The following is a 12,358-nucleotide window of genomic DNA, read 5'->3' as shown; positions in this document are numbered from 1 at the left end:
ATAACGTGCAAAGTGCACAACCAAATAAATCAAGAAAATCCCCATATATTGATTTTAAAGGAAATTTTGGGCAAACGAACTGTACATATTATTTTATTTTTTTCATCTAGCCTGTGTTGGAGCTACCCTCCAAGCAAACAGACACGGACATAATATAGTTATGAACACCCAAGATGCAGCAAAAAAACAAAATACTATCCCCTACCCCCAAACTCCCCCAAAAAAAGAATCAGAAATTCTCAACTAGTCCCCCTATCCTATGTTCCAGCTGAGCTGCTTTTGATTTACTACGTGTTTCTTTTCTTGGAAGTCGTTTGAAGGAAAATCCCAAAACCAGCCTCAGCCAAAAGCAAGTGCCTTATGTCACGACTGTTGGCTGCTTTTTGACAGATTCTTGTTGGCTAGCTGCATCAGCAGACGAGTCCTCGTCATCCTTCATGAGAAACTTGTCAACTTGAGCAGCTGCTTGCCGTCCTTCAGAGATGGCCCAAACCACCAAAGACTGTCCCCTACGACAGTCTCCTGCTGCGAACACCCCCTCTACACTTGTTGAGAAGCGTCCATAATCAGCCTTGAAGTTGGACCTGTTGTCCTTTTCTAATCCTAGTTTGTCTGCTATTGTCTGAACAAAAATCAAACGCAAGGATAACCAAGTCAATATTTAATTGGGTTTCATCACAGCACCAGGATTTAAAGAGGAAATTAAAATGGAAGTCATTAAATACTAACCGATTCAGGACCAAGGAACCCCATGGCTAGCATAACCAGATCGGCCCCGATAATTTCTTCAGAGCCTTCTACTTCCTTAAATTGGAATCTTCCACTGGCATCTTTTTCCCACTGTACACGTATCACCTCCAACCCTTTCACATTTCCATTTTCATCTCCAATGAACCGCTTGGTCAAAACCTCATAGGATCTCGGATCCTTACCAAACTTTGCAGAAGCTTCCTGATGCCCATAATCTACACGGAAGATACGAGGCCACTGCCAACAAAGAAAGGCAAAGAACGGGTCACAATGACATTCAGGAATTTGATGAAAAACTTGTCAACAGAAGTTCCATGATCACTTTATGATCCTAACTCTGATTATAAAGCCAATTCTAGTAACTTCCACAGGAATTTATAAAGAAAAGTGATCCTAACTCCTACTATAAAGCCAATTCTAGTAACTTCCACAGGAGGTATAAAAGAGCAGTTTCCTCAAGATTTTAGCTGTCAAAAACCTCGTGTTGACACTGAAACCATCATGCACATGATAGACATAAAGCAAGCATCTAATTGAATAAAAAGCTCTAGATTAACTAAAACATGATCAAACCTGTGGCCAAGGATTTCCAGGAGCCCTAGTGTTTGGTGGCTGAGGAAGAAGCTCTAGATTAACTACACTGCTGCAGCCATGGCGAATTGATGTTCCTATGCAATCTGTCCCAGTGTCACCTCCACCAATAACAACCACTTTCTTTCCCTTGGCTGAAATGTATTTTCCATCCTGCAGATTGCTGTCAAGCAAACTTTTTGTGTTTGCGTGAAGGAACTCCATGGCGAAATGGACTCCGGATAAGTCTCGTCCAGGAACAGGAAGGTCCCTACGATAAGTCAACAAGTAGTTTGAGTGAGCAATTATTAATTCAGAAAAGACACACTGACGGCTGAACCAAAAGTGAAATGATGTCCATGGTACTCACCTTGGCTTTGTGGCTCCAACAGCCAAGATAATTGCATCATGATCTTCACGAAGACTATCCAAGGAGTACGCAGGATCATTTCCGATATTTGCATTGACCACAAATTTCACCCCTTCCTTCTCCATAAGGTCAACCCGCCTCTGAACGACATCAATTTTGTCGGTCTTCATGTTGGGCACTCCATACATCATCAGACCACCAATCCTATCAGCACGTTCAAACACGGTGACAGTATGACCCAATCTATTTAACTGATCAGCAGCAGCCAGGCCTGAGGGTCCACTTCCAACAATTGCGACTCTTCTCCTGTTAAGAGGAAAAATGTGAACCATCAAAGTTATGTATGGTAGAGTCTAAAATGTCTAGCCATTAAAGCTAACTACTATAAGCCTCAATCAGTACAGGCACAACTACTTCTGAAAAACTATGGTGCTTACAGCAAACACATTGAAAGATAACAAATGAGAAAGAGGATCATCTTCAAAGAAAAACGAAATCAGGCATAAGGTTGGATGGGGTGTGTGTGGAAGAGAGGGGGAGGGGGGGGAATACAGTACAAGCAAATGATGAGATTGCATACCCGGTTCTCTCAGAAGGAGGTCGTGGCACCATCCACCCTTCCTCAAAAGCTTTGTCAATAATGGCACATTCAATGCTTTTGATAGAAACGGGATTCTCAATGATACCAAGCACACAAGATCCTTCACATGGTGCAGGGCACACTCGGCCAGTGAACTCAGGGAAGTTGTTTGTCTCAAGAAGCCTATCTAGTGCTTCACGCCATCTATTCTGATACACTAACTCATTGAATTCTGGTATTTTGTTTCCAAGAGGACATCCAGAGTTCTCCTACAAAATATTTTATATAACATAGTCGACTCAGATTTTGGCCATTTACATTTCATTGTGTGTATTAATCACCGCATATTTCAGCATTAAAATTACCTGATGACAAAAAGGAGTTCCACAGTCCATGCAACGCGCAGATTGTGTCGTAAGGAGTGGACTGGGTTTTGATTCCTCCATAACCTCTTTCCAGTCCTTCATCCGAACATTTGGATCCCTGTAAGACACACCCTGTCGCTCGTAAGCAACAAAACCTCGATGCTTGACTGCCTCAGCAACTTGGGTGGGCCTCTTCAATGTGTTCTCCTCTTCAACCTGCAAAGACCAAAACTACATATATAAAGTTGCGACACATATTGTAAAGCCTCTCACAGCATCTAAATACCCATATGCAACTCCAAAGACCAATAAAATAATTAATGGAAAAGTCAGGTTCTAATACACGGAAATGCAGGCCTTCCGAACAAATCTTCATTCCCAAATCGGAAGTGCAAAGATGCTTTAATGATTTTCATCCATATAATATATATATCAGCATTCCTAGCTATCAAGAGAAAATATAGAATCTTTCTGAAATATGATGAAATAATACAAAAGGAATTCCAAGGTAGTTCAATTAGAAACTCCATAGATGAACTAACCTGACTGGATTCATCCTTAGATGCAGCTGCTAACTTCTTCAGCTCTTCAAAGGCATCTTTCTCCTTCAACTCTTCTTCTTCTTGCTCCTCCGCTTCCTTGATGGCACGTTCTTTTGCAGCTTCATAAGCTTCCTCCTTTTTCATGCTTGCAAGAACACGTTTATAATCTCTAGGGAAGACCTTAATAAATCTAGGCAAAAGATTATCAAAGTCAGCAAGAACTTCTTTTGCCAGTTGGCTGTTTGTGTTACGCTGGTGTTGCTGTATCATCATCTTCAAAGTCATGATATCTTCTTCTTCTTCAACTTTATCGAGATCAACCAGCTCTGAATTGCAACGAGAGTGGAAAGTGGAATGCAAGTCAAGAACATAGGCAACACCACCACTCATACCAGCAGCAAAGTTTCTTCCAGTTTTTCCTAGCACAACAACTGTACCACCAGTCATGTACTCACAGCCATGATCACCAACACCTTCTACAACAGCTTTGGCCCCTGAGTTACGGACACAAAATCTTTCTGCTGCCATCCCATTAAAATATGCCTCCCCACTTGTTGCCCCATAAAGAGCTACATTTCCAATCACAATATTTTCTTTGGGGTCAAACTTGCTTCCTTTTGGGGGATAAACAACGATTTTGCCACCCGATAAACCTTTACCAACATAATCATTGCTGTCTCCTTCAAGCTCTAATGTGATGCCAGGACAAAGAAAAGCCCCCAGACTCTGTCCTGCACTTCCACTAAGCTTGATATGAATGGTATCTGCTGGAAGCCCTGCGAGGTGATAACGCTTGGTCACTTCGTGGCTTAGCATAGTACCAACAGCCCGGTTTACATTGCAGATTGGAGTTTCAATATATACAGGAAGACTTTTCTCTAAAGCAGCCTTGGAAAGGGCTATTAAATTGTTATCTAAAGCCAAGTCCAAACCATGATCCTGTTTCTGTATACAATATTGGGCAGCTTCAGGCCGGATATCAGCAGCAGGTCGAAGCAGTAGGGACAGATCAATATTCTTCAATTTGTCATTGTTCTTGACTAAATCATTGTCCATTTCAAGCATGTCTGAACGGCCAACCATTTCAGTAAGTGTTCTGAAACCAAGTTGAGACATGATTTCTCTCACTTCTTCTGCCAGCATGAAAAAGAAATTTATGACATGTTCTGGTTCTCCAGCAAACTTCTCCCGAAGAATTGGATCTTGAGTGGCAATCCCCACTGGGCAAGTGTTTTTGTGGCATTTTCTCATCATTATGCAGCCAAGTGTTATGAGGGGAGCAGTGCTGAAACCAAACTCCTCTGCACCAAGAAGAGCAGCTATAGCTACATCTCTTCCAGTTTTCAATTGGCCATCTGTTTGCAGCACTGTTCGGCCACGGAGGTCATTAGCCACTAAAGTTTGATGCGTCTCTGCAAGACCAAGTTCCCATGGAAGCCCAGCACTCTTGATGCCAGTCCATCTTGAGGCACCAGTCCCTCCATCATGACCGGAGATCAAGACATGATCAGCATGTCCCTTGACAACGCCACTGGCTATAACCCCAACACCAGCTTCAGAAACCAACTTGACACTAACACGTGCCCCTGGGTTTGCATTCTATAGGCACAATAGGGTAACACCTCAGGATCAATGAACAAAAAAGCAGAAAGTACATGATACAAATACAAGAGATTTCAATACCTTAAGATCATGAATTAACTGTGCAAGATCCTCAATTGAGTAGATATCATGATGAGGAGGGGGACTAATTAGTCCAACTCCAGCTGTGGAGTTCCTAGTGACAGCTATGTCACCAATGACCTTGTGTCCAGGAAGTTCACCCCCTTCTCCAGGCTTGGCTCCCTGCAAAATACAATAAGAAGTGAATAGGTGTGTTTGACACATACACGGAAAACTTCATTGTTAACATTTATCTCACCAAATGCCAAATGCAGGTTTCAGTTAAAGAGGCAAAGACACCAATAGGTGCTTTGCAGATGCAGCATCATCTGTCCATGAACATAAATTCATAAACAAGAGAAACCTCTATTCCAGCTGGAATACAGGACCCGATAGGAATGGACCAACATTTAATACAAACATGACTATGAAGGAAAATAACCATAAATGAAACATATTGTAGTGCGCATGCATGTGAAGTGTACCTGAGCCATCTTTATCTGTAGCTCGTCAGCATTTGTAAGGTAATAACTTGAGACTCCAAATCTACCACTTGCAACCTGCTTAATTGCACTTCTTTTTGGGTTCTTTGAACCATTGGGAAGAGGTTCCATCCGAGAAGGTTGCTCACCACCCTCGCCTGTTCAAAAGTAGGTACAGCTTTCATGTTACAGTAAAGAAATTCCACTACCCAAGGGTAAGACATGGTAGCCTCACAAAAGAAAGATCACTGTCAACATTCCATTTAAGAAAAGCATACCTGTGTTAGATTTGCCTCCAATCTTGTTCATTGCCATAGCAAGAGTAGCGTGTGCCTCCAAGGAGATTGATCCATAACTCATGGCTCCAGTACAAAAACGTTTTACAATCTCACTTGCTGGTTCAACTTCTTCTAGAGGAACTTTAACCTCTCCCTCTTTGAATTTCAAAAGTCCCCTCAAATTGCATTGTCTATTTAATTCCTGTACTCGCTTAGAATATTCTTTGTAGGCAGCTACACTATTAGATTGTGCAGCCTCCTGCAGTTTCGCAATGGCAAATGGATCATTAAGGTGAATCTCACCACCCTTTCTCCAATGATAATCACCAGGATTAGGGAGTGCAACAGCTTCTGCACTCCCTGGAGCCAAGGCTCGTGATGGAAATGCAAGTCCATGCAGATTGAGTGCATCTTTGGCAAGTGCGTCAAAAGTTGCACCCTCCACTCTGCTAGGAGTTCCATTGAAACATCGCTCCATCACTTCTGATGAAAGGCCAACAGCCTCAAAAATCTGAGCGCCCTTGTACGATGCCAATGTTGATATTCCCATTTTTGCAAGAACCTTCATCATGCCATAGTGACTTGCTTTGAAGTATTTCTTGACAAGCTCATCCTTGGAATGAAACTCACCGGTTGACTTGGGTGGGATTTTGCCATCAACCTGTAGTCTCCATATAGCTTCTACGGCTAAATAAGGGCAGATAGCATCAGCACCAAATCCTACCAAAGTACAGAAATGGTGTACTTCTCGTGGCTCGGCAGATTCAACAATCAATGCAACTCGAGTTCGCTCAAGCTTTTTAACTAAATGATGATGGACAGCACCAATAGCCAATAAAGAGCTCACAGCAACACGCTTTGGCGAGAAGCCTAGGAAGGTTAAGAAGAAAAATTTAATGCTATGTCAATAAAAGAGATAAAGAGCCTAAGTCCAGCCGAATGACAGATTTTTTTTTAAAAAAAAAAACAAGAGTATAAAGAGTAGGCATTCTAAAAAGAATGGTACCTCTGTCAGAAAGTACGATTGCTGTATAACCCTCCTGAATTGCATCGTGCGCTTCAGAGCAAATCCTGTCTAAGGTCTCCTCTAGACCTTTTGTACCACGGTCTCTGGAGTAGGTAATATCAAGAACCTTACTACGCCACCCTCTGTAGTTCATCTTCTTTACAGCTTCCATCTCTTCAATGGACAAAAGAGGCCCTTTGAGTGAGAGGCGGTGACACTGTTCTTCAGTGGTCTCCGTAAGATCTCCTTCAGGACCAACCATACATTGCATAGACGTGACAATTTTTTCCCTGATAGGGTCAATAGGAGGGTTTGTGACTTGAGCAAACATCTGCTTGAAATACTCAAATGTAAGTTTCTCTCTGTTAGACATCACTGCTAATGGAGCATCATTCCCCATTGAACCAAGAGCCTCAACACCATCTTTTGCCATTGGGAGTAGCAGCATTTCTAAGGCCTCTATAGTGTAACTGCATAATAGGTCAGTGATTAAACTATTTTCTTCATGTTGTCAAAAAATTTCAAGGAAGTTTCTGTCTTAGGCAAAAGATACATACCCGAAGGCCTTTAATGGAGCCAATAAACCATGAAGTCCCATATTTTCCATACTGTCCTCATCACTTACTGCCTATAAAATTTTAGAAGAACAGATAGATAAATAAAATGGCACTTAAAGAACAACAAATAACAACAAGTACAGTTAACAGCAAAAAGGGTTAATTAATAAGAGATTTGGAGGAACTAAATTAGTATGAGACACAGTACTCACAGGCAAAACTCCTGCAATGGGTGGAGGGACCCTATAGGAATAATTTACTGACTCAACAATGTCTTTCAGCTCTATCTTCTGCTTTTTCAGCCACTGTCCATAAGGTCTTGCAAGAGAATACTGCTTCTTCAAAGCATCATCATCAACAACAACATGGTTCTCAAAGTCCACCAGAAGCATCATTCCAGGGTTTAGTCTACCTTTTCTGGATACATCTTCAGGTGGAATATCAACTACTCCAACTTCACTTGCCATAATAACCCTACCACTGTATGTAACATAAAAGCGACCTGGACGCAGACCATTCCGATCTAACGTAGCTCCAAGATAGCGCCCATCAGTAACTGCAAAGCAAAGTGTCCCCATTAAGCAAACAGCATACTGGAAAACCTCATAAAAGATATCAGCTAATTCCTTGAAGTATATTACATGACATAAGAGCAGGTCCATCCCATGGTTCCATGAGGGCTGAAAAATATTCATACAATGCCTTCCGGCTAGGATCCATGTTCTTGTCATTTTGCCAGGCTTCAGGAATCATCATCATAACAGCTTCTGGGAGGCTTCTACCAGCTCTAAGCAGTAGCTCAAGCACACCGTCAAAAGCTCCTGATAAATGGAGATCATAATCAGATACGGGACAATCAACACAAATAACAGCTAGTAGGGAAATAGGTTGAGATGTTGACTGTTTCAAGGTGCAGAGAGGTAGTATAAGAACCTGAGTCAGATGAACTGGCATCAACAATGGGCAAGAGTTTTTTCATTTCTGTCTTTGAAAGGCCAAGCTCTTTGCATTTAAGAAGACCCTCACGAGCCCTCATCCTGAATAGGCAAAAGTAATGAGTCCAGAACAAAGTTTAAAATCAATGCAGATGACAAATTAACAAGAAACAACAGTAATTTGCCACAGTAAAACAACGGAATTTTATGTGAGATTCTTCCTCAGCTTCTGAGGAGGCATGCTAGCCAATTTACAGTCAATATGTTACTCCAGAACACAAAGGGGACAAGAGAAGCTATTTGATGCAAAAGGAAGGAAGACATGTGCATCCGTCAGTGCCACTCGTGTAGCATGGAAAAAAATTTCACTGATCAGCAACAACTACGGTCAACTCCTTATCCTCACAATTCATATCTTACAATGTGTCAATGAAGTTCCTTCTCAATTTTCACATGGAATCAAATTATCTAAACTACCTCTGCATTCAGGAGATCAATCCTAAATGAGTTACAGTAAGCACTACGTTTACTTTACTATAAAATGCACTTCTGCAGGGAACTTACCAGTTCACATTGCCTCGAAGTGTGTTAATTTCACCATTATGACCCAAGATACGCATAGGCTGAGCACGATCCCAACTAGGGAAGGTATTTGTAGAGAACCTAGAATGCACCTACAGCAGAAACACCCAAAATTTTATATTTTGGAAAAAACTGATTTTCTTTTAGAATAAAAAATAGAGATGCTGAGATATGTCTTCTGAATGCAGCGGGAATTGAATTCAGGCACTTTGAAGATTGTTGCAGTGACAGGACACATAACCTTGAGCCCTAGTCTAACCTTGAGCACACACAAATCCCTCCACATGATTTAAGTGGAGGTTTTACTATTAACAACAGATGGCAGAGAGCAAGGCACCAAGTTTCTGAAAACATTATTTACTTCATAATGAGTTTCCTTACCAACTCACCAAAGAGTCCAAACGGGCATCCAAATTCAAATTGTGATCAAGGGAGTGGAAGAACTTAAGAGATCATTCATACTTCAATGCCTCAGAAGTCATTCCTCAACCTTGCATCTCTTCAGTTTTCTGGTTGATCCACTGCTGTTCGTTGTTGAAGTATGGAGTCAGTGTACAAATTAAAAGAGAATGGATTAAATATTTACCAGGGCCATGTAGCTCGTAAACCTTTCATTGCCCAAATCTGCAAAGTAGTATTCCTTCAACTGATTAGGCTTCAACTGCCCTTTGTAAACAACAGTCCTGTATGAAGCATATAAATTTCAAAAAATTAGTCATAGCACTGCAGCAAAGAGCAATGTATTCTGACTTCTGAGTCTCCAGAACAAACCTTGAAGAAAGAGAGCATATATAGAAATCTTTCACGCCACCATGTTGGAGGTTTAAAGCAGCTCGTATAGCTACCATTGCCACCCTCCTCAAAATATACATCTGCAGGGGGAACAGATTCAGAATGGATGAGTGGATGGTAGTTGATACAGTAAATAGTAAGTACCAATGAATATACTAAGTACTTCAGTAACAGACAACTACCTGACGCTCAAAATCGACCTTTGACCTAGGAGTTGGTGTCAGAAACACTTGCTCAATGATAGGCTCAGTCTGCAATGCAGACTTGCCCAGTCCTGAATTATCTGTAGGGACTGGACGCCATCCAAGAACTGTATGCCCAAGTGACTCAGCCACCTGCCGAAGAACAAATAATCAAAAAAGATAATCAGAACACATAAAAGCATAATTGACCTGAATAAATCTGTTTTTCAGTAAAGCATCAGATAGAGCAGGAATTCACCTTAGTAAATACAATCTTGCTTTGCTCCCTTCTACTGTCAGAGGTAGGCAGGAAGAACATACCAACTGCATATTGTCCAGGTGGTGGTAGCTCAAATCCCGCCTCACTAGCTACCTGATGAAAGTACAGAAGATATAACATTCAGATTTCAGCCCTCACAAATTACAACTTCTAATGAGAGTTGACTACAAATACTCTCAGTACAAAATTCTGCATTCTTAGTCCATTTCTTATTATCAATTAACAAAATAGCTATCAGCAACACCTTCAAAAAGAACATATAAATGAAAAGAAAATCCTTACTATTATTTTTGTCGAATTAATTTCAAATTATACTGAATTTTAAAATAAAATCTCTTTATTATCATTTTCATATATAAGAATGGCACCATTTCCTTCTCACCAACCCCCCCCACCCCCCACCCCCACTTTTTATGATTAGCAGACTACCATGACAATTCTCCTAACATTCTCTGGTAATCCACCCACGCCCGATCAACCATAAATAGTAAAGAACCAAAGAAGCAGCCATCAAATGAACAAGTCATACAGGAGTCAAGAACATCGATTCGACGAAAATAATTCACTAAGCAGTAATTCTGAGCAGTTAAATTAAATCACCTCCTTGTAGAAGTCATGAGGCAAACCAACAAGAATACCGGCTCCATCTCCGGTATTAGTCTCACAACCACACGCGCCTCTATGAGACATCCGCACTAACATCTCAATAGCATCAGTAACCTATTATCACCCAAAAAAACAAAAACAAATTCATACGCTTTCCACAGACCAAAAAAACAAAAAACAGTCCTAAGGTTTTCTGATTTACCGTTTTCCGGCTACTTTCACCGGAAAGTTCAGCAACAAACCCAACGCCACAAGAGTCCTTATCAAATGATGGATCGTAGAGTCCAAGAGGCTTCTCTGGCACCTGAGACAATGCAGAACGCACCACGACCCTTAGCTTCGGAGCCCGACCCGGCCCGTCAGATTGCCAAAGGTGCAACCTTTCCGACCCGGAAGCCCGAAGCTTGGCTCCATAAAACTTCTTCTCGAAACCGGTAGTCCTCTTCACTACCGAGCTCCTCGTCACCCTAGTTCTACCCAGACCAACACCGACCCGACCCAAAGGCATAGCATTCAATTGATGCCCCACAAGACTCTTAACCGGTGACGGCATAACAACGCCATTGTTCTTGGTCTGAAGTACAGAACTCGAAGCAATCGACATATTCAAAAACACCCAAGTTCAAATCTTTACCAGTTTTTAAGATAGATTTTTGTATAATATTAAAGTCGAGATCTTTATGAATAAACAAAACGTATACAGGAACCAAGATTCTTAAAAACGTCAAGAAACTCTCAGATCCGTTGTTCAAGATGACCAAATCAGTCGATTTTTCAGCAGATCACATGAAAAGATGAATAAACCAGAAGGGGCTACTGAGGCGGCGAAAGGGGTCGATGGATATAGAGAGAGAAAAAGGGGCTGTCCGTTGTCCTTATCCAGACGAACTTTTCAAGAAAACTGAAAAAAAAGGTTCTTTCTTTCACATAAATGGAGATGAAAATGAGGAGAAACGAAAGGGCAGATAAAAAACCAGAGAGCTTCACAGAGAGAGTAGAGGAGAGGAGACAGGGGTAGGTGGCGGAGCTCTGCACTCTTGTTCGTTTTTCGGCATGGGCGAGGTGGCTTGTGTTATGATTTTATAGATGAGATTAGACAGTAGAAGTTGTCGGGGTGTGTAGACTTGGAGGGGTGGGGTGAGTGGGCCCTACCTGAGTGTTTTTTTTTTTTTGAAGAAAAACGTTTTTATCTTTGTTTTAAAACAAAATCTATCCATTGATTGATAAATGAGGAGTATTATGTGTATCTGTTTTATCTTAAATGATATAATATAATCTATCTTTCGTAGTGCCATTTAAAGTAAAAAAACAAAAAAGATAAACTCTTCCTCTATCATCATTAAATAAATAATAGTAGATATTTTTCAATTTTACCATTTACAATTTTAATCGCTAGTCTATTAATTAATGTCTTTTTATCATACATTACATAGGTATAATTTAAATAAGTTTTTATCTTATTATAAGAGATATAAATCGCACTAGATAAATTCAATTTTATTATATATAATACTTTAACTTTTGTTGTTATTTAATATATTTTTTAAGTATAAATATGTAGACTTTTTGAAATTTATCATAAATCTATCTCTATTTTTTTAATAAATCGAAAATTTGTGAGAGAAAATCATTATTTAAACATAGTAGGAGTATTTGTTTTCACAATTTTATTTCTTTCAAATACTCCCTAAATCCGATTTTCAATTTACTTTAAATTTAATAAATAATGAATAAGAGAATCTATTAATGATATACTCGTATTTACAGATATTTTATTATAAAAAGTTACTGTATTTTTTTTGTTTCCCACCCGGTACAC

At 40.4% G+C, this 12,358-nt stretch overlaps 1 protein-coding gene across 3 annotated transcripts; it reads right to left on the bottom strand.

Annotated features, from left to right (window-relative positions):
* Positions 1 to 27: 27 nt before the first annotated feature.
* LOC125858190 (glutamate synthase 1 [NADH], chloroplastic) lies at positions 28 to 11,582 on the bottom strand. 3 transcript variants are annotated; one of them, XM_049537896.1, is made up of 22 exons: positions 10,742 to 11,582; positions 10,534 to 10,653; positions 9,913 to 10,026; positions 9,654 to 9,806; positions 9,451 to 9,551; positions 9,266 to 9,362; positions 8,662 to 8,771; positions 8,096 to 8,199; positions 7,804 to 7,983; positions 7,375 to 7,718; positions 7,163 to 7,233; positions 6,606 to 7,075; positions 5,600 to 6,469; positions 5,325 to 5,479; positions 4,861 to 5,022; positions 3,178 to 4,776; positions 2,636 to 2,851; positions 2,271 to 2,539; positions 1,691 to 1,996; positions 1,324 to 1,591; positions 730 to 987; positions 28 to 622 (listed from the first exon to the last, which is right to left on the bottom strand). In XM_049537896.1, the coding sequence occupies exons 1-22, from the start codon at positions 11,141 to 11,143 to the stop codon at positions 359 to 361; spliced, it is 6,633 nt and encodes a 2,210-aa protein (XP_049393853.1). In that variant the 5' UTR covers positions 11,144 to 11,582; the 3' UTR covers positions 28 to 358. The 3 variants fall into 3 exon arrangements, with proteins under 3 accessions (XP_049393853.1, XP_049393854.1, XP_049393855.1); XM_049537897.1 differs by lacking the exons at positions 9,451 to 9,551; positions 9,654 to 9,806; positions 9,913 to 10,026; positions 10,534 to 10,653; positions 10,742 to 11,582 and adding an exon at positions 9,061 to 9,203 and having other exon boundaries at positions 9,288 to 9,364; XM_049537898.1 differs by lacking the exons at positions 9,266 to 9,362; positions 9,451 to 9,551; positions 9,654 to 9,806; ... (1 more) ...; positions 10,534 to 10,653; positions 10,742 to 11,582 and adding an exon at positions 9,069 to 9,194.
* Between the last annotated feature and the right edge of the window lie 776 nt (positions 11,583 to 12,358).

The sequence above is a fragment of the Solanum stenotomum genome, chromosome 3, assembly GCF_019186545.1.
Source record: "Solanum stenotomum isolate F172 chromosome 3, ASM1918654v1, whole genome shotgun sequence".
NCBI lineage: Eukaryota > Viridiplantae > Streptophyta > Magnoliopsida > Solanales > Solanaceae > Solanum > Solanum stenotomum.
This window is presented reverse-complemented; position numbering and strand designations above follow the sequence as displayed.

What these genes read in the sequence shown, in the direction of transcription:
- LOC125858190 (XM_049537896.1), bottom strand. Translation starts at nt 11,143, where the DNA reads ATGTCGATTGCTTCGAGTTCTGTACTTCAGACCAAGAACAATGGCGTT. An exon ending in TGCCAGTTCATCTGACTCAG is followed by an intron (nt 7,984 to 8,095) that starts GTTCTTATACTA and finishes TCCATTTATCAG; the next exon opens with GAGCTTTTGACGGTGTGCTT. An exon ending in GTTGGAGCCACAAAGCCAAG is followed by an intron (nt 1,592 to 1,690) that starts GTGAGTACCATG and finishes GACTTATCGTAG; the next exon opens with GGACCTTCCTGTTCCTGGAC.